Source organism: Malus domestica, chromosome 04 (assembly GCF_042453785.1).
Source record: "Malus domestica chromosome 04, GDT2T_hap1".
Classification (NCBI taxonomy): domain Eukaryota; kingdom Viridiplantae; phylum Streptophyta; class Magnoliopsida; order Rosales; family Rosaceae; genus Malus; species Malus domestica.
Genome location: NC_091664.1, coordinates 17,729,280 through 17,755,683, shown reverse-complemented (window position 1 = coordinate 17,755,683; position 26,404 = coordinate 17,729,280). Strand labels below are relative to the sequence as shown.

The following is a 26,404-nucleotide window of genomic DNA, read 5'->3' as shown; positions in this document are numbered from 1 at the left end:
TTCATGCTTTTGACTAAGTTTGGAAACTTTAAAGTTCTAAACAATTTTGGACTCCATTTTTACAATTAGAACTCGACCAATCAATTAGTTAGATTAAAGGTACTATTAAAACACTACAAATGGACTGCAAAGACACTAAATTAGTTAGATCTTCACTTTTTGTTTCCTTTTTACATAATCTGGAATATGTCTTGTTTACTGATGGAAGAGATCTTGCTTCTGTGTATTAAATTTTAGTGTTGGATGCATTGCCTAGCACATCATGTTACTTTGAGTTATGATAATTAAGTGATGTTTTATATTAAGTTTGCATATGTTCCATGCCCACGTAATGCCGAGACACTTTCTGCTATAATGATAGATTGCTTATTAGAGTAGAATATTGATGGTAAGTTGTCTGCTCTCACAGTAGATAATTGCTCTACAAATGATGCCATGATTGAGGATATAGTGACATATTGCAAGCTTTCACTTGTGTTAAATGGAGAATTATTTGATATGCGTTGTTGTGCTCACATACTTAATTTGATAGTTAAGGATGGATTGGATGTGATTAGGGATAGTGATGCATATTGGTCTAGGACAGCAAAAAGAGAGGAAAAATTTATTGAGATAACTCAACAAATGAAAATTAAGTTCTCTAGGAAGTTAGTCCTTGATTGTAAAACTAGGTGGAACTCGACGTATGTGATGCTTACCACTGCATTGGTATATAAAGATGTATTTCCTCGTTTAAAGCAGTGTGAGCCGTCATATAAAAATGTTCCAAGTGAAGAAGATTGGGCGATGACTAACATGATTGCTGAAAAGTTGGAGATCTTTCACCAAGTGACTGAGTTATTTTCTAGGATCAAGTATCCCACATCAAATCTTTATTTTCCAAATGTGTGTCAGATTAGGATTGCAATTTGTAAGTGGCTTGAGTCTGACCATGTTGAAATTAAGTTAATGGCAACAAAGATGTCAATCAAGTTTGAAAAGTATTGGCATAAAATTATGGTGCTATGGCAATTGCAGCTATTCTGGATCCAAGGTTCAAGATGAAATTGATCGAGTATTATTTTTCTCTTATTTATAAAGAGAATGCTCCATCGGAAATTGAGAAAGTCTTTGACTTGGCTGTTAATTTGGTCAAAGAGTATGAATTGAAGCATAGACCTGGGCTTTGGTCTTCTGAATCTTCTTCTTCGACTGATTTTCCATCACAGTCATGTAATTTCAGAGTTGGTGATCCTTTAACATCTTATGACCAGTTTGTTATGGATTCTACCATCAATAATGAACAATCTGACTTAGACCTATATTTGGGGGAGAAAGTCTTGCCTAGGACTCAAGATTTTGATATATTGTCGTGGTGGAAGACAAATGGGAATAAATATCCTATTTTGCATCAGATAGCTCGAGATATTTTGGCTATTCTTGTATCTACAGTAGCTTTAGAGTCTTCATTTAGTACTGGTGGTAGGATTATTAGTCCACACCGTAGCCGACTTCATTTAAGCACAGTGGAAGCACTCATGTGTTCTCGAGACTGGTTGTGGGGTCAGATGCGAGGTACTGTAAAATTTCATATAAATTATGTATACATTAAAAAATTTACTATTTTAGCCTAATTTTAATTTTTACTATTGAACCAGATTTAAACTCTACTCGTGTTGAAGATTCTTCATTGGATGGATGATACTGATGTGAATGTGGTAAAAACCAAGGAACAAAATGCCGATAATATCGGCGATATATCGTTGATATTATCGGTTTTTCCCCGAACCGATATTTTAAATGGTATCCAAGGGGTTTTTGTCAAAAAATCACGATAATATCGATAATATCGCGATATTATCGTGAAATTTCGGAACTGTGCAAGTCGGAGACAAACGCCGGAGCTTCTACAGCTCCGGCCGACTGTAAAACAGCCCCCTAGACTCCGATCTAGGTATGAAAATGAAATCGAAGACGAGAGGAACGTTTTTATAACGTCCATTTGCCGTGAAACGGCCGGAGGTGTTCTGAAAGCTCGTCGACACCCACGGCCTCGCCGGAGATGGGTGTGCCTATTCCCGAGTCGATTTCATCCCAAAAACCTTGCAAAAACACGAGATAGAACTTCAATTTCACATCTAAGCTTCGATCTAGAACATAAAAAGAAAAACCCGAAGCTTACCTAATCGGAGAAATTGAAAGAACTCGCCGGAGCAGGTGCGATGGTGTGCGTGTGGGTCTCGATGCAGAGAGAAAGGAGAGGTGTATGTGGGTCTCGGTGCAGAGAGAAAGGAGAGGGAGGAGCAGAAGGCCGTGGTGTGTGTGTGGGAGAAGGGAGAAGAGAGATCGAGAGATCTCTGTGTGAGTGTGTGTGTGGTGGGAGAAGGGAGAAGAGAGATCGAGAAGGATTGAGAGAGAGAGACAGAGGCCGTGTCTGCGTGTATGATGTTTGTGTGCGTGCGTTGTGTGCGTGTGTGGTTGCGTGCGTTGTGTGTGTGTGGGGTTCCTCCTGTCAGGAGGACATATGACTCACTCAGGATTCCTGACAACTTTTACAATTATTTTGACAATTTCAGACCACTTTTACAATTATAACTTGTACAATTTCAGACCATGGATGGTGGTTTCATTCAAAACCGTGTGCCGATATTCTTTCAAGAGGTGGAGTATCAGAGCAGAGCCATTCAGAGCATTTTCGTTTCTTCTTCTTCCCTTACCCCTTTCAAAGCTGCCACTGTGATATTCTTTCAAGAGGTGGAGTATCAGAGCCATTCAGAGCATTTTCTTCCCTTACCCCTTTCAAAGTCATTCCAGATCCATTCCAGAGCTTGAACACAAAGGGTTCCATATTTAAAATAAGTTTTCAAACTTATATTTATATTATTGTAATTTATACAACAACAAAAAATTTTGTGTGGACTCGTATGTTAATTTTTTTAAGTAATTAATACTTGCATATTAGTTTTTGTAAGTAATTAAGTAATGTTAACAATTACATGTTAATTTTTTTTAAGTAATTAAGTAATGTTGTATAATTATTCCCTAGGATAATTTTAATATGTTTAATGTTATTTATTATTTTATTAATATTAGGTTTATTATCAAATTGGATTATTATTCATTAATATTAGGTTTTTTTTAGGGAACTTTAACGAAAAGCACTTGGTACTGTTCACTTTAACGAAAAACCACATTTTTACACTAAAAAGTCAATCATTGTACTATTCACTTTACCCTTTACCCTTTATTTTGTCCTTATCATTAAAACTCAAAGTTTTCAAGCCTTTTTCATTAGTTTTCCTTTTTTTTTATAATCAAATTGGATTATTATTCATTAAATTGGATTATTATCAAATTGGATTATTCATTAAATTGGATTATTATTAAATTGGATTATTATCAAATTGGATTATTATTCATCACTATATTTTATATTAGGATTTTTTTTTATCGAATTGGATTATTATGCATTAATATTAGATTTTATTATTCCATATTATTTTTATAATTACTTAAATTTTTACAATCATTTCTTTACTTCGTATTTAATTCTTCCGTAGAATAACTTTATTATTTAGGTTCTCTTATATAATCGTCATCACTATTCACTACTATATTTTTTGGCCAAAAAATAATTGTCTAATTTTCATGAAAAATAAATATAGGTACGTTTAAGATGTCCAGTGGAGTTACTAAACGTGATCCAGCTTGGGAACATGGAGACCCAATAGACCGAAACAAACATGGCACAATTTGCAAATATTGTGGTCGGGTATTGAAGAGTGGCGGAGTGACACGACTTAAGTACCATCTTAGTGGATTAGATCCAGCAAAAAATGTCCAACGATGCGATAATGTCCCCCTAGAAGTGAAGGCATTCATCAGCACATTATTAAAAAATAAAAAACAGCAGAAGGAAAAGATAACACATGGAATGGAAAATATTCAAGCTGGGCTACAGGGAGAAGTCTATGGCCAAGCGGTTGACAGTGATGATGATGACAATAAGGACGAATGTGATGATGACATGGGACCTGAAGAACGACGCAGTTTGAAACAAGCATTACGTGCCTCTAAACAGTCAGCATAGGAAAGAGAACACCTTCATAAAATTCCTAATAAAGCACAAGGTTCCAGGACAAGTGGTGGTGCACAAATGAGACAGGGAGGCAATCTTAGAGAATCACAACCAACACCACCAATAGCCCCAAGTTTATATAAGTCATCCAAAGCACGTCAAAAGAGTGTTTGGAGTTATTTCACTGGAGGTAATGTGAAGGAGGGAATGGGGCGTCTAATTAGCAAGTTCTTTATCTATGAAAATGTCCCTGCTGAGAAAGCATCATCACATCATTTCAAAAATATGGTAGTGGGATGTCAACAGGCCGGTGTTGGAGTACAACCTCCGACTCCTTATGAGATAAGAAACAAATATTTGGATATGGAGTATAAAGACATTGGCGAGTATGTTAACAAGTTGAGGTCAAAGTGGGAAACTAATGGTTGCACAATCATGTGTGACGGATGGACCGGCTCGACCAGATTGTCTATCATAAACTTCATGGTATACTCCAAGGGAAAGAAATTTTTTTTGAAGTCTGTTGATGCTTCAGACCATATAAATAACTACAAGTATATTTACAAATTATTGAGGGATGTAATCATGGAGGTGGGAGAGCATAATGTTGTCCAAGTCGTGACCGACAATGGTTCTGCATTTGTCAAAGCTGGAAAACAGTTAATGAAGCATCATAATGTGTTTTGGACATCATGTGCAACACATTGTATTGATCTCATGTTTGAGGCAATGGGGAAGAGAGAGAATGTTGCTACTGTGGTCAAAAGAGCTAGAACGATCACAAATTATATTTACAATCACGGTTGGTTGTTGGCAAAGATGCGTGAATTTTGCAAAGGAGAAATTATTCGTCCAGCTACCACTCGATTCGCCACCAACTATATTGCATTAGACAGCCTACTTAAGAAGAAAGCAGGGTTGAAGCAACTATTCACTAGTGACGATTGGGCCAACCACAATTTCAGCCGCTCAAATGCTAGTCGTATGGTGGAAAGTATAGTGCTTGATCATGCTTTTTGGACTCAATCAGAACATGTGTGCCAAGTGTTTGAACCTCTTTACAAGGTTTTACGGATTGTTGACACAGAAGTGTATCCTACTATGGGGGCAGTATATGAATTGATGCGTGTAGTGAAGGATGAATTGGAAAGAAAACATGGTGCAAGGTGGGTCATAAAGATAATTGAAGACCGATGGTATAAAACATTATACCACGATTTGCATGCAGCAGGTATAAATTATGTCATTTCTTTAGTTGCATAAGTATTATTTCTCTTATTAGAGTATGTGTTTCTTTGAACAGCATATTATTTGAATCCTCGATACCAATACAGACTCGGTGTTGGAGATGATGGTACCCTTATACGTGCTGTACATAATGTATACTCTAAATTAGACCCTGCATCACCAGCAGTTGGCCAATTTGGAAATGAGGTACACAATTACTTAAATTATAATAATTACTTTGTTGGATTAAACTAACACGATTTATTGAATTCAGCTAACATGGTTTAAAGATGCAAGAAGAACTTTTGGAGAACCAACATCAATTGCTGCTCGAACAACAATGTCTCCTAGTGAGTGTAAACATATTTCACTATAAGTTTATAATAGAATTTGTTAGAGTTATTAGGCTTATCAACATTGTTTTTCATTGTAGCTGAATGGTGGATCATGTATGGGACCGATGCACCAACTGTGAGAAAGTTAGCAATCAAAGTATTATCACAAACAGCTTCCTCATCTGCTTGTGAAAGAAATTGGAGCACATTTGCACTCATACACACAAAGCAAAGAAATAGGTTGGCTCATAGTAGGTTGGAAAAATTAGTTTATTGCTACTACAACATGAAGCTTCAAATTCGAGATAAGGAAGCAGAAATAGATCATGTCGACCGTGGTGACCCACTAGATGTGTTTGATATTGTTGGTGAAGAAGATGATGATACAGAGGGTAACCAACTTTATCAATGGATTAGACCTCTTCATTTAGATGATAATGAAGACAACCCAACTCCCAGAGTTGCTGAAGAAGCACGTAATGAAGGGATAAATGTAGAAAGAGTATTAGAGGAGGAGGTGGGATCTAGCAGCGCTGACTCTTTGGAAGAACTTTTGCGCCCAAGACCAAGAAACACTGGAATTCCACCTTCTTCCAATCCTACACAACCACAACATCGTGCTGATACTAATGATAGCTCTAGTACAAGATCAGCAGACTCACCTACCACCGGAGGTGGGAATGATGAAGGATATAGTGAAGCTGGAGGTAGTGGAGCTGGAGGTAGTGGTGGTGGATATGGAAACTATGTTGGACCACCTCCTGGATTTATGAGCCCCTTCACTGGTGAGGCAAACTTCACGCATGCAACACAGGATGATGACCATGGCAGTAGGCGGGCATGACCAGGAATTGGTGCTATAGGGAAGGACTATACTCGTAAAGAAAGAGGCAAGGGGATTTTGTCAAGTCAAGAAGATGACTCGTTATCTATAACTTCGGACTCTGTTGGATTTAGTAACTATGGTTATACTCATAACCAATCATTTCCCTACCCTTCATATCCCAATCCTGTTGGGATGGAATCGAGCGACTCATGGAAACAATCCGAGACTCAATCTTCAAATGATTTTGCTTATGGACAAGGTCAACCAATCTCAGATCCATATGGGTGGCATGTTAACAATTACATGCAAAACTATTTTGGGGATTTATCATTTGATAACTACTCTTCACAATACACTTACTCTACACATAGAGATGATGAAGATAGTGAAAAATATGAACCTCATAGGAACTTTATGTGGTACTAAGTCACTCATGTATCTTACCATGCAATGTATAAAGTGTAAAATATTGTACTAATTCATTATATATAAATGATTATGGTGTGTTTAGACTTCTTTCATTAATTATTACATATTTTCTACACTCACAATGTTTGTCAGCTCGCTATATAATCAACTTGATAATGTTAAATCCATCATGCAATGCATTTCCTTCCAATTTTTTGTGATAAACTAATAGATAATTGACTAAATAAACATCCTGCAAAGTTTCAATAAAAATTTCCAAGTTTTTCTTACAATTTCCATGGTTTCCATGTAATTTTTATCGATATCGATATTATCCCGATATTTCCATCGATATTTTCGTGTTTTCGGACTACCGATATTTCCGATATTACCGATATTTAATACCTTGGTAAAAACTAATCTTCATTTTTGTTTTTTACTTTGTAGTTATTGGTGATACTCATTCAATTTATGCATACTAATTCAATTATTCATTTCTTTTGTAGGCCTCTTTTGGTGACAACGAGTCGATGATGCTTTGTGATTGAACGTATTCGAAAGTGTTTAGTTTCAGAATATTTTGGAGCTTTGAATTCTAGTATTCAAGATAATGACTATTTTTTATTTTTAGAAGCTTTGATTTTTAATCATATAGATTATAATTAAAGACTTGCTTGGGTGTAGCACAAAAAAATCGTTCGTAAACTATTATTTCAATTATTGGAATTATATAAGGACTTAAATGATTAAAATAGGGAAATGTATGCTAAAATGTACTTATAATGGTGTTTAATTGTCAGAAAATGAAAATTATGACAAATTTTTCTTTTGTAATTTTCAAATTGTTAAAAAAAAATGTAGACAGGCAAAAAAATGGTAAATGGGTAAAAAAAGGATAGACTGGTTCAAAAACGGGTAAATGGTTATGGTTAAATGGCTACACGGTTATGAGTATGGATAACCATTTATAAATGGTTATGGTTATGGGTATAACCATTTATGTAATTACCCAACAGGTAAACGGTTATGCGGGTATGAACATAAACGGTTATAGGTAGATAACCGCGGTTATCCGCCTACCATAACCGTTGCCCATCCCTACATGTAAGTTATGCAGAATTCATACTAGAAAAAGGATTGTATTTACAGCTAAATGCCTAGTGAGAGTCCTTGGACACAGATGAACATGCTGACTCACGATTAGTGATCACTTCACTTCCGCAAGCATTTGCATTAAGTTACAAGTTACAACTAGAAGAATGACTAAAGCAAAACTACATTATACAATATGTTGCAACGACATGAGGCTTCTGGAGGAAATTAGCAAGATTCAAGTTTTTATAGGTATCAAGAGAGATAGAAACATACAGGGAAAGAGGTGCTTGGAGAGAGTATGATTATGCATGTATTGTGCCACCAACAACCTCTCATTTCCCTCACCAATCTTTTATGCCTAACCTTCCCAACCGTAGCCGCCTCCGCTTGCATCCAGATACAACACGAACAACTGCATCACCTCAGAAACTCACAGAGGCATAAAATGCACAAGCTCAGCGGCAATTGCATACCCAAAAAATCGGGGCCTTTCGCAATTCAAAACAATTATGAAAATCTGAGCTCATTAATCTAAATATCATTGGCGTAATCTATACATATATGTGTGTGTAAATCAATGGATGGAGAGAGTGAGAAGATGAGTTAGAGTAGTACCTGATGATAATTGAGAGCGGGTGAGACGGTAGAGGTTGTGGCGGTTGGGGCGACAGACGGAAGAGGAAGATTCAAATTCAAACAAAAATGAGGGTGGCTCTAAGGTAGCAGCGGTGGCAGGTAGGGGGGAGATTCCGTTAACTGGTATTCTGTTACAAAACAAATAGTGGGGAATAATTGGCACCTCTAACAAACTCTGACGGGCTAAAAAATTGGTAGGGAGAGAGAGAGACCGGAGAGAACAAAATGAGAGAAGTGGACGGAGTCTGTCCGAGCTAGAGAGAGAAAGACAAGGGGTAGAGAGAGAAAGACCATTTCGACGCTTCAGTGTTGGGAAAAAAAACAAAAAATCAAAGAGCATGGAAATTAATTAAGTAATAAGAAATTTGGAAAACTAGCCAAAATTTGAATCATGAATAGAATTTTAACCAATCTTTATAATTTATTATAATTCTAATCAAAATTTGACATGAAAATACTACAACGCCCTTTCTTAACTAAAATAATTGCAAAACTATATCTTCTATTTTGTTCAATTTCCCTAAAAATACCTTCACGCCTAAATTAATAACAACCTCTCTAAGTAGCACAGATTCAGGGAAAGGCCCAGTGGCCTCATCCGGTTTCGATGTAAAGCTATGATTTTCTTCCTTCTTCTCAACGGCGAGTACCCATTTGAAAATTTCAAGCTCCAATTTTGGTTTTTGGAGGAAGACCTATTTGTGTTGACAGGTTTTAAAGCCGTTGGAGTGAGAGAAGCTGCAGTGCAGTGTAAGAGTAACCCCATTAAAGCAGTTTGGAGCTTCTGATGTCAAATGCCTACGAATGTAGGTATTTTTCTAAGGGAAAAAACTGCATAGTTTTGCAATTATTTTAGTTAAAAATGGTATTTTAGTAGTTTTATGTCAAATTTTCGTTAGAATGATAATAAATTATGAAGGTTGGTTAAAATTCTATTCATAATTCAAATTTTGGTTGGTTTTCAAAATTTGGATCATGAATAGAAGGAAGAAAAGGAAAAACAAAGCCACGTGGTAAAGATCCTGGTTGTATTGAGTGATGTATCTTGATGTTGACATGTGTCCAACAGTCCAGTGGCACCTTAGGCCATCTTCAACCGAAGGAGGGTAAGAGAGATCGTAATAAAATTAAGACACAACCTCGATGTTATGTATGTTGAGAAAAATGTATTTGACACATTAGTTGGCACAATCTAGATATTGAGGGCAAGACAAAGGACACGATCAAAGCTCGCCTTGATTTGGAACAAATGGAAATACAATGTGGTTTATGGATGAATAGGGACAGTGATAAAGCCAAAAGGGATCTTGCGTTTTTTTCCATGAAACCGAATGACAAAATTTTTTTTAAAGTTTTTATTGTTTGTAAAGTTTCTCGATGGCTATGCTTCAAATATCGTGCATTGCGTGAATGTTGATGGGGTAAATTATCTAGCCTAAAGAGTCATGACTGCCATGTGGTTCTGCAACGCCTACTTTCTGTTGGTATTCAACATCTTTTGCCAGCTGATGTAGTGAAACCAATCATGTTGTTGTCTAGTTTTTTTTTATGCAATTAACGTCAAGATCGTTACGAAAGACATACGTTAATCAGTTGCGCCATGACATTGTGCAAGTTCTATGCAATTTTGGGATGATATTTCCTCCAACTTTCTTCACAAGTATGATCCATATGATGGTTCGCTTACCGGATGAGGCATTACTTGATGGACCAATCAAATTTCGATGGATGTATCCAATAGAAAGGTATATAATCATTGTCATTTTTATTAATCAATATCTTACAATTAGTAAATTTTGTATTGTATCGTTTTATTTTGGCAAGCTTCTCAAAGAGACTTGAAGAAAAGTGTACGAAACAAAGCGAAGCCCAAATGATCAATTATACAAGCTTAGGTGGCATATGAAGTGCTTACATTTTGTGGAATGTATTTAAAGGATGTTGAGACAACTTTTGATCGTCCCCCTCGCAATAATGACGAGGGTGTGAGAAAGGAGAAACTTTCAGTTTTGCCTAAATCGCTCGACCATTCGGAGATCCGATACGAGACGAGTCATTTTCCAAGGAGGACATGGAGGTAGCACATTGGTTCATACTCAACAATTGTGATGAGATATTGTCATACCTAGACGAGCATGAAGATATGATGAAGCAGGCACATCCTTCACATTTGTATGCTAAGAAACACAGTGAATTGTTGTTGCGTTGGTTTCTCGAATATGTAAGTTTGAAGTGTTTTGTTTTGGACATATATATTGTACCAATTATTCTGCTCAAACTAACAAATTTAAGTGTTTGTATAATATTAGGTGAATCAATTGAAAGCATCGAATTCCCCAACGTATAGTGAAGAGTTATATAACTTGGTGTTCGGACCGATTCGCGTTGAATTGTTCTCAGGTTGCCATGTCAGCTACGTCAAGTTCTTAGCGGCTACACGAGATGACAAGTTATGCACACAAAACATCGGTGTTCATGTCCCAGGTCAAGGTGAAAGTTCACACATTGAATTCTATGGCAAACTAACAAGTGTCGTGCAATTTCTTTACAAAGACCGGAGCCAAGTGATCCTATTTAAGTGTCGATGGTTTGATACAAACCCAAATAGGCAGGGAAGTGTAAAAAGAGATCATGGATTACTATCAATCAACAATACCAAAACTTGGTACGATGACAACCCTTACATCTTAGCAAACATGGAAAAACAAATTGTGTATCTAGATTACCTTAAAGCTGGGAAGGGTTGGAAAGTTGTTTAGAGATGGATCATATGAACGTGTATGCTATACCAAAATAAGACCCTACTGATGACGACATCGACAATGTTGCTGACCAACGTCTAGAATCTTCGATGGAAATTGGTGCGGAAACACTTCGAGATACTAATCTTATCCAAGAACCATTTCAGATAGAAGGAGTATCTTCAATCGAAATAGTGATTCAATCAATCACAATTGACCTCGGTAATCTTCCGCGATATGATGATCCAGTGCCCACGAACGACGATGGTGACGTACATATCGATGATGAGAAATGGGACACTGAATGATGATAGCTACGAAAGTGAAAGTTATTATAGTTCAGATGAAGATTAATGCAATTTATTTGTAACTTTTGTTGTAAAACATATTAAATGGTTAATGCATTATATATAGGGTTGGAAAAAATGGTATGAATGATTGCCATTTTATATGTGAATTACTTTGTAAATAAATTTGTTTTATTAGTATTTTAAACATAATTGCGTGACGCACAACAATTTTTGGTCGCGCAAGCATTTTAATTTTACATGAGTAGATTGAATTTTCAGACACTTGCACAATGAAGACATAGATTTCGGTGTGCAAGTGTCTAAAAATTCAATTGAGGCACATTTTTTTTTCGTGGAAATTTTAAAAAACTTGCACGATGAATTTTTTAACCTTGCGCAACAAAGCATCCGCCGTGCAAGATTCTATGTTTTAATCCCGTGTGTCATCTTCCTCCCCTCACTTCTCTCTTCTTCTTCTTTTTTCCCCACACGATACCCTCTTTCTCCTTCCTCTATCTCTCTGTCCCTCTCTCCGTCCCTCTCTCCGGTCGTTGCGTGTTCGTCTCCAAAAGGTAATTTCCTTTTCATTTTTTTTAATTTTCTTTATTTACCATGTTAATTAGTGTTTATAGATTGAGGGTTTTTTGGGGGTTAGAATTAGGGCAGTGGGGTTACATTTAGGGTTCGTAAATTGGGGGTTACATTTAGGTTCTTAAATTAGAGTTTCTAGGGTTCTTAATTGGGGGTTACAATTAGGACAGTGGGGTTAGATTTGGGGTTCCTAAATTGGGGGTTAGATTTAGGGTGATTCATTGGGGGTTAGATTAGGGTCTTAAATTAGGGGTTTTTTAATTTCAAGTAAAGGGTTAGAATTAGGGTTGTGGGGTTTTTTAATTTGAAGAACATAAATAGATTTAGGGTGCTCCTCTATCTATCGAAAGTCTTGAGTCCTACATACAGACAAAGTGTTTTTTGGTGCTAATCACTATTTTCTAAATATATTGCATTGTTAATATTGCTCTTTTCTAAATATATTTCACTGTTAATATCGCTCTTTAGGGCTATGTATATGTTATCTATTCGTATTAGACTCCATTTTATCAATGTTCTCTACAATTCGACCAAAAAAAAAACTTACTAGGTTCTTTTTAGGTCATTTCATTTTATAGAATCTGCACCTGAATCCTAATATATGTTAAAAAAAAACTTATTAGGTTCTTTTTAACATATATTTTATTAGGTCTTTAAGCACAAAATTAATCCAATAATGCATACAATCACTAAAGGAATGAAGGCCACTCGTCTTGGAAACCATAATCCACAATTTTGATTGAACTGTCCTTTGTCATGATGTTCTTGTGGACCCTAAACCCAGCACGTTTCAAATATATGTTAAAAAGAACCTAATAATGCACCCGAATCCTAATATATGTTAACAAATATGTACCCGAATCCTTACGCATAAATATAATCAAACTGTTGTTTGTAAATACTGATAAGTGAATAATTTTCTACATATAAAAGTAGGACTCCAAACAATATTCCCTTAGATAGAACCCACATGATCCTACTCCTTGTTTTTCCTTTTAAATAATGTAGCTGCTGCCTCAAAGCAATCGGTTATACCTTTGGTTGGGGACTATTGCATGTCCTCTAGGCTGTGGCCTTGTCGAGAAAAACGTAAAATCGCATAGATTCCATGTTTTATTTTTGGTTGTTAATCATTCCTTTCCTTTTGCATAAATATCATTGCCCTTGTTTAACTCAAGCGTATAATTATTGCCCAGAATTGACATGAACGTGCAGCTTGTCGGTATAGTTTTGGCCAATTTTGTGTCTAGAGTACTTTTTTGTTTCTATCTTTACATACCTGCCCTTTTATTGCAGTATAATAGGGTTAGGTTTTGGGTGAAAGACATTAACCCACATATTATATCACCAAGCAGATATTGGTTATATGATTCATGCATAGTAGATGCAGTTTTAATTTTTATTTCTGCCAAATTTGAATTGGGTTTAGAATTTGGGTTTTTAAATTTGGGTTTTTAAATTTCGTTTTAAATTTAAGTACAAATTATTATGCATGTGTACAATAATTTTAATCTTTGTAATCTAACAAATTTATTTCCAATTTTGTAGATGTCACGACTCATTAGAATCCGGAAGGCAATAACTTCTACACCTCGTCCGACAACAACACCTAATACTGCCGCCACTGCTCTGACAGAGATGGACCATAGGCCGGTAAATACGGTTGACCCAGTTGGTCCTCTAATACCACAGGCGCCAGCATCTTCGACTTCTTTGGTGGCGTTACCTGTTAGGCCATCTCTAACCGAAGAGTCCAGAGGGCCAAAATAGCCCGAAAACCGTCTCCAACCGAGGGCCAGGCCAAATGGCTCGTGGGCCCTACTGGACAAAAAGGGCCAAAGGGCCAACCGGCTGGCCCAAACTAGCCAGCCTCGAGTGGGGCCACATGCTAACGTCATATTTAATATTGTTTTTAAAGTTTTTTTTTTTAGGGCCAAAATTTTCTAAAAAGTATTTAATTATGGGTTTAGATTTTTTGGGCTGAGAAAAGTGATTTGGTTAAAGTTGGGGTGTTCATTTTATAAGCATGTTTCCTTGCTCATTCATCTCCCACGGTCAATGTGGGACACTTATAATGGGCGTAGTTGTAGTTGTAATTCATTTCATAAGCATGTTCCTTTCACAATTTATTTTAAATATGTAATTATATTACATTTAATTTGTTGTAGTTGTAGGTTTAAAATTTAAGTTGTTGTAGTTTTTAAATTTAAATAATAAATTATGTTTGGCTCTATGGTTCTTTGACCCTTGATTAGAGACGGTTTTTTGTGACAGGGCCAAAACAAGCCCTATGGCCCTTTCGTCCTCGGTTGGAGATGGTAAGAAATATGGCCCTGCACTATTCATTAAAATATTAATTTCTTGGAGGGCCAGAGGGCTAAAACGAGCCATCTGGCCAATCTTTGGTTAGAGATGACCTTAACGCCCGACGTGCTCACTGGTGCCCTCACACCCCAAAGCAGATGTCACCATTAGGATCCACAACCGATGCCTCAGGTACACAGCCAGGTATACTATCCTAATATACTCCCTCATTCCCATGTTAACTTAGTTTTGTTATTTTAGGTTCAGTTTGTTAAGTTATGTCATTTAAGGATTAAAAAGTTATTATATATATATTTATATTGTTTGTTGTTGTCATCGTTCCGAACCTATTATTAAACAGTTGTAATCATTGTGTTGGATACATATATTTTTTATGTTATTTTCAGGGTTTTGGGAATGTTTTAATTATAGGGAGGTTATGCCGAAGTTTTAGTAGGATTTGTTATTAGTTTTGGGTTACCGTTAATTTTTCATTTCTTTGCAGCCAAGAAAAACTCCCAGAGACCTTGTCGGTAATTGAAGACGGTGAAGGTCACCCAGGTGACCAATGGTCGTATCACAATAGGATACGATGAGCAGCATTGGGCAGCACCAATGGTGGAGCAGCATAGTAAATTGGTCCACGACATTGGGCACGTCGTGCTTTCCTATTGCCCTATGTGGTGGAAGCCTTGGAAGGTGATACCGGAGGAGGTGAAGAATACGATGCGCAATCATTTGTCAGTAAGTATTGTTGCCTTTTTAGTGCCTTTCGTAATATTTGTTACATTGCAGACAAAATACAATTTCAATGACATCAACGACGACATGTTAGCGTACCTCAGTCGGCTATTCTCCAAACAATACAAGCAGTGGAAGAATGACTTACACTAGTATTTCGAGATGGTTGATGATCCGCATGTTGCTCTCGAGGAGGGTTGCTCGAAGGAGTTCAAGGATCGAGAAGATAGTTGGGTTTGGCTCTGTGATCATTTTCAGGAGCCGGGCTATGTGTTACGTTTTTAATTAGAACTTCTTTCATTTTACTTTTTAAATGTTTACTAATGTTTATTATGAATATTTTTATTTTCTTTAAATATTACAACTAATAAGTTTATTTTGTGTATAACAGAAAAAGGCGAAGGCGAACAAGAGCAATCGGGAGAAGAAGGCTATTCTTCACCATTCGGGTTCGAGGCATATAGGATGGAGGTGCGGTGGAAGGTATATATTACAACTTTCATTTCTAATTTTAAAATGTCACTAATAATTTTTATTTTTTGTTTTGTTTTCGTACTAACATTTTCGTTATCTTTTTCTATTTCATGAGGGTTCAAAATTCTCGGAGATTGACGTCTTGCTGACGTTTATGTTCGACTCGAGGATGAGTTGATTGAGTCCCTTCATGTAAGTAATTTCTTATGCATTAAAGATTTATAATACTTATTTCAAATTGTTTGCTATTAATAATCCATGTTTTTTTTCACAAGCGACTATGGTGGAAAAGGGTCAGTCGGTCATTCAGAAGTCTGCCTCCCAGCTTCCCCCGAACACATCAATTGAGTATGTGGATCCCCTTGAGTATGCAGGGTTTCACATCCTTACAGAGACTTGGACCATACTTTAGGTCGGAGGCCAGGGACATATTATCGTGGGATGGGAAATACTAGGTGGCAGGAGAGCAAAGCCTCTTCATCCTCGTAGTCGAAGGGTGAGGTTGACAGCTTTGATGCGGAAGTTGCTGGCCTGAGGAGTGAGCTCGCATCGTACAAGTCTTAAATGTCAATGCTTGTACTAGCCCTCATTTCCTCCAGGATCCGTCTCCCCGATTTTTCTGCACCACCATCGTCAGAGCCCCTCCACCCTGAGCATACACAGTAATCAGGTCCGTCGACCTCCGACCCCATGCCCAACCCTACCCCCTTCCAGCAGCAAGATTACTAAGCACCTCCGAACAACTTGCCCATAGATTATGCCTCATTTTTTCATAGTTTTTTTTTTCCACTTTCATTTTAAACTTTGTATTTATACGTACATTTTTATTTACATTATAAATAAATTGTTTTTCTATTCTTTAATTTTTTTCCTTTTGTCAATTGTATGAAATATAATTTTTAATAATATTTCTTTTATTCTATTTATTTTTTATTAAAAATTACACTTGTGCGACTAAGATATGTCGTCACGCAAAACCACACATCTTACATGTTTCGTCGCACAAATATTTTCAAGACGAACTATAGATGTCCCCAGAAATTTCTCGCCACAAAGCACACTTGTACCCTCTAATATCGTATACCTTTTGCGCAACTAGTAGTAAAGCGTTGTGCAATCATTTAGATGCACGGCGAATGTGCACTTCTTCGTCCCGCAAGGTCTTTCTTCACGACCTTTGCACGACAAATTCTACGCGATAATTTTTGTGTTGCCATAGGTTTTGTGCGACCTGGAAATGCTTTGAGCGAAAATGCTCCCTCGTCGTGCAAAGTGTTTAATTTAGTAGTGTGATATTGTAAGAAACTTAATGTGAGTTTCATCAAACATATAACAAGTGTAATGTTATAAGCTAAGTGAGTTATATGTTGAATATAGCCTAACTTATGCACTAAATCAGTTTCCGGACTTAAAGTGTTGGACGGAAACCTAATGAGATTGAAACTAATTTCAATTGGACAGTTACATTGAAGTTGTAACTAATGGTAACTCCTTCATTGATAGGAGGAAGGAACTACTACAAGTGTATATATATATAGTGATATGGTCCATTCTCTCGGTGTGAAAAACATTACCATTTCAGATTTCGACATATACTCGTCCCATTGAGAGTTTGGTAATACTTTTAATAACACAAGAGAGAGAAAGGTTGTATTGTTGCAATGATCTCTATGGCGTCAAATGCTGGTTAGTTTTGATAGTGCTTGAATTCTGGATTGAGTTGATTATATGGAATAGTGTATATGAAATCAAAAATGTGCAGAGAGAAAATCAAAGAGTCATGGAAGCTTCAAGGTCTGAGAAATCTTCATTGGATTATACTCGCTCAAGTAAGGAGCTCGGAGAGAATATATGACCGTTAGAGAAGAGTAAACTCTCTCTCATCATTACAAAAACAATCACAACCATCCATTCTTAAGTCATCATGTAAGATGCTTACACATATCACGAGCTATGACTCAATACAATCTAATCTAAGATGCCATATGGAATATGATCTAATGGTTCACATTAAATCCTACAATTTCCATATGAAATAATAAACATAGCAAATACATTTACACATCAACACTCTCTTCTAAATGTTTTGCTGATTTCACTCCACGTGCAGCTCTCAAGTACTCAAACTGATCCTTAGCTAGAGTCTTGGTAAAGATGTCTACCAATTGCTCTTCTGTTTTGCAATACTTGAGTTCAATTATGCCACCTTGAATCGCATTTCTTATAAAATGATACCTTATGTTGATATGTCTAGTTTTGTGATGGAACACTGGATTCTTGGACATGGCTATATCAGATGTATTGTCACATAGCAAGGGTGTAGCCTCTATTTGTTCCTCTCCAAAATCATATAGCACGAACCTCAGCCACATTGCTTGTGTTGTAGCTTCTACAGCATTTACATATTCAACTTTTGTAGTGGATAAAGCTACATTGTATTGCTTAACAGAAGCCCAAGAGAATATCCCTGAGTCAAAACTAAATGCATAGCCCAAAGTACTATTCGTATCATCTTCACTCCTTGCCCAGTCACTATCACAATAGCCTATTAACATAGCTCATTTACCTTACTCATACGCAATTCCAAAATCCAGTGTCTCTAGTACATATCTTAGGACCTTTTTAGCTAGCCCCATGTGTTTTCTAGTAAGCTTGTGCATAAATCTTGCTAATAAATAAGATGCATACATCAAATATGGTCTAGTAGTTGTTCGGTATAACAAACTACCAACCATTTTCCTATACAAACCTTCATCAGCTTCTTCACTTCGATCATCCTTAAATAGCTTCTCATTGATTGCAAGTGGAGTTTTCACAGCTTTACAGTCCTTTAGACCAAACTTTTCAAGCAAAGACTTGGCATAGTTCTTCTTATGAATGAATATGCCCTTCTCAGTCTGAATTATACCCAAGCCAAGGAAATGATGCAGCAATCCCAAGTCTAACATCTCATACTGTTTCATCATGGCCATCTTAAACTCTTGAATCATTTCATTAGAGCTCCCTGTGTAGATAATATCATCTACATACAGAGACACAATAAGAACACATGTATCACTGAATTTGGTATATAAAGTGACTTTGCTTTGGTTTTTCTTAAATCTAGACTTGTTGAAATAAGTATTTATTTCATCATACCAAGCTCTGGAGCTTGTTTCAGACCATGTAAGGCCTTTTTCAGTCTGTAAACCTGTGGTTGATCAACATATACCTCCTCATGTAATGTACCATTTAGAAATGCAGATTTGACATCCAATTAGAACAGTTTCCATTCTTTTTGAGCTGCCAATGCAATTAAGTTTCTAATGGTATCAAGCCTTGCTATTGGTGCAAGGGTTTCATTAAAATCAACCCTAGGCTTTTGAAAGTAGCCATTTGCTACTAACCTTGCCTTGTTCTTCTGCACTGAGCCATCAAGGTTTAGTTTTGTCTTATAGATCCATTTGACACCAATCACTGGTTTATCAAATGGCCTATTAACTAACTCCTAGGTATCATTCTTTTTTATCATTTCAATCTCTGTGGACATAGCCTATCTCCATGATGCATCTTCAAAACATTTAGGTTCCACCACATAGAAATTACACCTTTCATATACTTCATTTAGGCTTCTAAACTTGAAAGGGGTATGATTATACTCTTGTGAACCAATGTGTATCACTTGTTCTCCTTAACTTAGAGAATAAGCAATAGCTTGATCACGTGGATTTTGCAATGACTCTGAGAATTCCACATCTCCATCATTCTCTTCAGTCTCAACAAGGCTTCATTCATCTTCATGTACTCCATTAGCAACTGCAATAGTCACATTATCCTCAGCACAAGATTTCCAATCCCAACTAGCATTCTCATCGAAAATCACATCTCTAGAGATAATCATTTTCTTAGTTTCAGGATTATACAACTTGTAACCCTTTTCACAGGTTCCATAACCAAGAAATACACATTTGACACTTATTGCATCCAATTTCTATTTCATCTATGATGGAACTTGTGCATAACATAGGGATCCAAACACCCTTAAGTGTTTCACTCCAGGCTTCCTTCCACTATAGGCTTTAAATGGAGTCTTCTTATTCAGGGCTTTGGTAAGGCATCTATTGAGAATATAGACTGCAGTGTTAACTGCTTCTGCCTAAAACTCAAATAGAATACCTTTATCCAACATCATGCATTTAGCCATTTCTACAATGGTCCTATTTCTCCTCTTTGCAACACCATTCTGTTGAGGAGAATAGGCCACTGTAAGTTGTCTTTCCAAGCCAAGATCTTCACAAGATTGAGAGAATTCAAGAAAAGTGTACTCTCCACCTCTGTCACTTCTTAATTTCTTCAGTTTGTACCCACTTTGTAGCTCAACAATTGCTTTGAATCTCTTGAAGACACCAAATGCCTCAGATTTACTCCTCATAAAGTAAACCCATCCCATTTTGGTACAATCATCTATGAAAGTAATTAAGTACTTGTTTCTAGCTTTGGTAAATGTTTGCATAGGTCCACAAATATCAGTGTCAATCAACTCAAGTGGTAAAACGACTCTCCAATTTGTTTCCTTGGGAAAAACATGTCTGCAATGCTTGCCAAGTGCACATCCCTCACACATTGTGGTGTTCACTTTCAACTCAGGTAATCCAGTTACCCTTTCATGCTCTTGTAGCTGCATTAGAGCACTCATGTTTAAATGCCCTAGTCTTCTATATCATATCTCAGCAGCTTGCCCAACATTAGCTTTCATGACTATTTGAATCCCTGGTTGCAACTTTAGAGGAAAGCTTCTATTTCCTTTCATAGGGATTTTAACAACTAAGTTAGAACATGTGAAATCATCATAGATTCTGACTTCAATTCCCCCAAATACATGGTAGTACCGATGCTCCATCATCTATCCTACTCTCAACAAATTCTCCTTCAAACCAGGTACCAACATTGTCTCTTTTATGTACCTTTTACCTTGTTTAGTTTCAACCAGTAAATCACCATTTCCAACCATATCAACCAATTTCCATGTGCCCGTTTCAACTTTGGCATTGACACTCTTATCAATATTCACTGAGAGATTTTCTCTCCCTGTCATGCGATTACTACATCCATTGTCAACATACCAAATGTCTTCACCCTTCTTCACAGTAGCTGACATACCTACATAGAACATTGTTGGAGTGTTCTCCACTTGGCCAGCATAATTCACATGTTGAGTAGCTTTCTTAGACTTACAATCCTTGGCAAAATGGCTTGGCTTATCACAGTTGTGGCACCTTGGTTTCCCCATAACCAACATTCTCCAAAATGCAATTTGTCACAATATTTGCAAGGGTTCTTGGCTCCATATGAAGTTCCAACAAAGTTTCCTTGTTGGTGCACATGTTTGTTATCCCACTTCTTACCTTTTGTCCTCCAATTCTTTGTTGGTTTGAAGTTATGATTAGCATTATAATTGTTCTTCTTGGGAGCTATACTCAAACTAGGAAATGCCTTATCACTAATATTTTCATAATGCCTCTCAATTCGTTGTTCATACCCTTTTAGAGTAGCTACAACATCCTGCACATCAACAGTCTCCAAATCCTTAGTATTTTCAATCACAGCCACAATACTATCATTGGATTTAGGAAGGTTAATCAATAACTTTTGCACAATTCTTTGATTTCCAATATCTTCACCATAACTCTTCATTTGTGTAAAAATATCAAGTAATCGCACAAGATACACAGAGAATGTCTCATGCTTACCCATTCGAGTATATTCAAAATCATGCCTTAAACTTTGAAGTTGCACAGATCTTACCTGTTTGTCTCCAACAAACTTTTGCTTCAGTACATCCTATGCTTCTTTTGTCATCTCTAGTATGGTTATTCTTAGGAAAATTTTATCTAACACAACTCCTTGAATGATGTTGAAAGCCTTAGCATCCTTGACTATGTTCTTCTTTAGAAGCTTAAGCTCGTTTGCAGTGAGCTTTTCTTCTCTCTTTGTTGGACGACTGTACCCCTTCTTAACCATATCCTAAAGATCATGAGATCTGAATATGGTCTTTATCTTTATTCGCTAGAAATCAAAGTTTTCTCCATTGAAAACCGGTGCTCGAAGACCAGCACCACTCGATCTAGCCTTATTAGACTTGTTATCGAGTAGCCTAGAAACTTTTAGAATTTTCTTCAGTCGCAACAAGACTCGATTTTCTTCCGCGTTTTTTTTGTTGCCAAACACATCACAGATTCATGCCCAGATCGAGATCGAACCTGGCTCTAAGGCCATGATAGTGTTTGAATTCTGGATTGAGTTGATTCTATGGAATAGTGTATATGAAATCAAAAATGTGCAGAGAGAAAATCAGAAAGTCATGGAAGCATTAAGGTGTGAGAAATCTTCATTGGATTCTACTCGCTTAAGTAAGGAGCTCGGAGAGAATACATGACCGTTAGAGAAGAGTAACAAACTCACTCTCTCTCATCATTACAAAAACAATCACAACCATCCATTCTTAAGTCATCATGTAAGATGTTGACACTTGTCATGAGCTATGACTTAATACAATCTAATCTAAGATGCCATATGGAATATAATCCAATGACTCACATTAAATCCTACAATTTCCATATGAAATAATAAACACAAGAAATACATTTACACATCAACAAGTTTATCTATCAAGCATTATTGTCATTAGGGTTAGTACATGTATATTTATTACTTATGCACATATTAGGGTTTCAACTTCCAGTTTAATGCGTAAGGTTTGATGGTTACGATCTTATAAATCCTACTGATCTTCTACCCACTTTTCTTTAGGTTTAAAAGTTAACGGATTCTTATTTGATTTGTGGCGCTGCTGCGGCCTGTGGATGCAAATTTCTTCCTCCTTGATCTTGGACAAAATTGCACCTACAAAACAATTAACACCTTAGGTCAAGGCCAAGAGCCTCATGCGCCCACGATGAATGTGGGGCGGGGGGGAGGCTTTGGCCGAAGAACCTCTGATGCCAAAGTTAGAATTTAGAGAGAAAAAGTGTTTGAGAATTCTAGAGAATTTTAACCAGAGTTGGAAGTCTATTTTGGAGAAGAAAATGGGGTTTTTATAGGAGAGGGTGGCCGGCCCTTGGATGTTTTTTAGGGTGTAACTTATGGTTTAATGTGTGATTTAATGGATTAATAAGGCAATTAATCCATTAATTGGTTAATCAACACATTTTTGGAATAAGTATTTTGGGGGTTATGTGATTTATGTGGAAAATATAGGATGAGGATGGATGGGAATATCTTTGAATTGGTTACCTATTTTGGGCACTTTTGACTTGGTTGATGGATGATTACCTGCTGCTCGCTCGTAGGAGTTCCGATATTTCTCAAGGGTATTTTTGTCCTCTTTCATCCAAAATCCACGTGTCGCCTTTTGATTATTTTTGGCTCCACAAATGCCCCTACACTTTGTTGGGCTGCTCGTAGGAAATGGCAGCAGGTGTAGAGATATCTTGCTTTATGAAACATAAGACTGCTTCCTTGTTTGATGTAAATTCCCTCTTTAATAGGAGATTAGATCTTTCTAGAAAAAGGAAATAAATTTCTCTCAAATTCTATTTAAGTTCACTTTTAGAGGGGCTTGCTATTATGAAGAACGTTAAGGTGGACTCTGGTGCTAAAGTGGCGCTAAGGCCCACTCCGTCTGCTGCAGAGACTGACTCGCCAGTTGAGAAAGAAGAGACCGCTCGCGTGGGCAACTGTGAGAAATCCGCTAAGCCTACTTCTAGGGAGACTGCTAAGATCCATGTGCTTTTGAAACTTAATCTGCTTGAAGACATGGACGCTTGTGCCAAGTTTGTTGATGGCGGTAGAAAGGTTGTTTGCCCAAGTTCCTTTGCGAAGCATACGACTTAATATAGAAGGATTGCTCTGCTTGCTATGATGCATATATAGCAAGTCTGCCAAGGAGGTGGCGAAGACTATGGCAGCTGAAGCTTATTCCTCAGTCGAAGAGATCAAGAGGTTAGATTATGAGCTTGTTACTTTGAAGAGGTCTAATATTTATTCCTCGCCACAAAATTGTTGACTTGAAGACTAGGTTTGACGCGATCCAAGTTAAGTATGAAAGTGCATAGAAGGAGATTGGATGTTATATACCTCAAATTCAAGATCTTGAGTTTGCAGTTTCTAAGCTTCGTTTCGGTTCTTATGCAAAGGATGAAGAGTTGATTGTTGCTTATAATTTAATGATCCACTTCAATAGAATCGTCGATAGGCTTGAACCCCAAATGTTGGAACTTTAAGGTGTAACGAAGATCAACGAAAGTTTGAAGAAGGAAGTGGATGAGCTTCAACGTTTGCGTGTTGGTCGACTTGAGAAGAATGAGCAGCTGAAGGGTAAGAATGATGGGCTTGAGGTTTCGAGACCTTTTCTATTTCTCTAGAAGACTTGCTTGCTTTTACTTTTGAAGCTTCCATTGGTGAAGTAGTTGGAGAAGTTAGTGCCCAAGCTGGGTCAACCGGGGGAAAAGCGTTGGATGATGCCATTGCTAAGAGCGTCGCGGTTGCTGAAGGTGTGGCGACCGAGTAGTTGTGAGATGTCCAAGCTGTTGTAGTCTTCTAGGTAGCCTTTAGGATTTTATTTGTTTTTTTCTTATAGCTCTTGTTTTACTTGAACTCTTTCGGCTTTTGCGAATTGTTGATAAACATGCTTCCTTCGCTGTTCTTCATCTTCGTTTCTTTTATTCATGCTCTAACCTTTAGACTTGATAGACTAGTGACAGGCATGCTACTTTTTCATAAGCAGACAAACTCGCATAGCTTATGCAGCCATAAGTGTTGGTGTAGAACTTTGCAAAGTTGTTAGCCATAGGGTTGGCAGCCGAATGCCTTACTTATAGAAGTAGACAAGTCCGCATAACCACTAGGTTGTTAACCTTGGCTTTCTCCAATTCTGTAGGTTACGTAGCAAGTATCACAACACTTTAGGACTTGGTGTAGGTTGTTCTGCACTTGGCAGAGGTGAATCATGTTGGCAGTGGATAAAGCTTTGTATATGCGCGCTAGCTTGTTTAACCTTTCACAAGAATGTGCAGTTGTATAAGTCTAGCGCGGTTTTACTGCTCGAAGGGCAAACCGTAGCCAGTCTTTCGGAAACCGTAAGCTACCTTAGTGTACTCGGTAACAGCTTTAGGGTTCCAGGGAAGCCGTCTGTAGGGCGTACTGCGTAATGTGCCCCCTCTGTTTCTAGGGCTTGGTTCCCCACAGATTAAGCCAAGATACCTAAAATCCTTCAGTTAGCTAAGCCTTAGAAAAGACCATTGTGGCTAATTCTAGGAATCCCGGCGCAAGCCATCGTGCATCTAGTTATACTAGGGCAGCCAGGTCATCCACATCTAGATATTTAGAGTGTAAAGTTTATCCTACCGTCTTGGAGAGCTGACTTATGTGGGTGTTGGGGAATTGGTTTGCCCTCTCGCACTGAAGTGCAATTAGTTTACCTTCTCGCACTGGAGAACATGGTTAGTCCCTTGGGGGGCGCAATTCCTGCGATAAGTCCCCAAGTAGGGCGCAGTCTTATTTTGAAGTGCAGGAGTTATCAGTTGTTATAAGCATGCAGTTTAGCCAAGTTGTGATTACTTATGAATTCCTTATTGAAAAAACGAGTGAAACGAACGAGAACTTAGCTGTAAGGTAGGAACTGCATAACAACTGGATAGTCCTCGGCTTGTGAGGTGGCGCCCATCGAGCTTCTTGAGTCTTCGGGCTTTAATGTAGCAGGATGTCACACATGGTCCTTCTTCAGATTGTAGGTGCTCCACTACTTTTTTATCTTTTTATCATTTCATGGTGGCGAGGGTGTAATTACTCTTGCCGCCTATTCTGCTGATCTTGTACGGACCTTCCCAGATGGGATCCATCTTTTTGGAGCCTTCTCTACGGGCATTGATAAAGGCTTTTCTTAGGACTAGATCTCCGGGCTAGAATTGTCGGATCTTAGCCCTTTTCTTGTAACTGGAGAGGAGCTGCTGCTGGTAGGCTGCAATGTGGGTGCTGGTCTGCTTGCGCTTCTCCTCTGCCAGATCTAAGCTTGTGACCATCTCATTACTGTTCTGCTTAATGCTTGGTAGTAGAGTGGTGATAATTAGCTTGATGATAATGGGATTACTTCCGAACCAAATGCTAAAGAGAAAGGCGTCTCATCGATTGCTCGTCTTTAGTGGTGCGATATGCCCATAGCCATCTGGGGAGTTCATCTGGCCATTTTCCCTTCTTGTTGGTGAGGGATTTCTTGAGACAGTCGAGGATCATCTGGTTGGATGCTTCGGCCCACCACTGCCTTGAGGATATCTTGGCATGGACATGTGCTGCTTGATGCTATACTTTTGGAAGAACTACGCCACATCTTAGCCCACGAATTGCCTGCCGTTGTCGATGACGATGGACTAAGGGATACCAAATTGGCAAATGATGTTCCTCCATATGAAGTGCTTTATGTCAGTCTGAGTCATGGTCGTCTTGGGCTCTGCTTCTACCCATTTGGTGAAGTAGTCGGTTGCCATAATCATCATGCCTCTGCCCCCAGTAGTAGGCGGCATAGGTTCTACTAGGTTGACTGTTCATTACATGAACGACTAAGGACTCCTATGTGGGTGTAGCTCGCTGGCAGGAGCTTTTTGTGCTAACTCCTTAGCATCTTGGTGCATGATAGGCCAATAGTA

The 26,404-nt window shown here is 37.7% G+C and overlaps 3 protein-coding genes and 1 long non-coding RNA gene across 4 annotated transcripts; 3 read left to right on the top strand and 1 right to left on the bottom strand.

Annotated features, from left to right (window-relative positions):
* The first annotated feature begins 1,004 nt into the window (after positions 1 to 1,004).
* Positions 1,005 to 1,681, top strand: LOC139195030 (zinc finger BED domain-containing protein DAYSLEEPER-like). The gene is made up of 2 exons (XM_070820208.1): positions 1,005 to 1,554; positions 1,638 to 1,681. Exons 1-2 carry the CDS (start codon positions 1,005 to 1,007, stop codon positions 1,679 to 1,681), a joined length of 594 nt encoding a protein of 197 aa, XP_070676309.1.
* A 2,979-nt stretch (positions 1,682 to 4,660) lies between these two features.
* Positions 4,661 to 11,633, top strand: LOC139195029 (uncharacterized). The gene is made up of 7 exons (XM_070820207.1): positions 4,661 to 5,288; positions 5,361 to 5,491; positions 5,559 to 5,634; positions 5,718 to 6,136; positions 10,522 to 10,636; positions 10,985 to 11,074; positions 11,383 to 11,633. Exons 1-7 carry the CDS (start codon positions 4,721 to 4,723, stop codon positions 11,631 to 11,633), a joined length of 1,650 nt encoding a protein of 549 aa, XP_070676308.1. The 5' UTR covers positions 4,661 to 4,720.
* Positions 11,634 to 15,010: 3,377 nt separating this feature from the next.
* On the top strand, positions 15,011 to 16,588 carry LOC139195162 (uncharacterized). The gene is made up of 4 exons (XR_011579794.1): positions 15,011 to 15,254; positions 15,643 to 15,734; positions 15,841 to 15,917; positions 16,001 to 16,588. It is a non-coding gene; the product is annotated as an uncharacterized lncRNA (long non-coding RNA).
* Positions 16,589 to 20,607: 4,019 nt separating this feature from the next.
* Positions 20,608 to 21,398, bottom strand: LOC139195028 (uncharacterized). The gene is made up of 2 exons (XM_070820206.1): positions 21,110 to 21,398; positions 20,608 to 20,864 (listed from the first exon to the last, which is right to left on the bottom strand). The coding sequence occupies exons 1-2, from the start codon at positions 21,396 to 21,398 to the stop codon at positions 20,608 to 20,610; spliced, it is 546 nt and encodes a 181-aa protein (XP_070676307.1).
* Between the last annotated feature and the right edge of the window lie 5,006 nt (positions 21,399 to 26,404).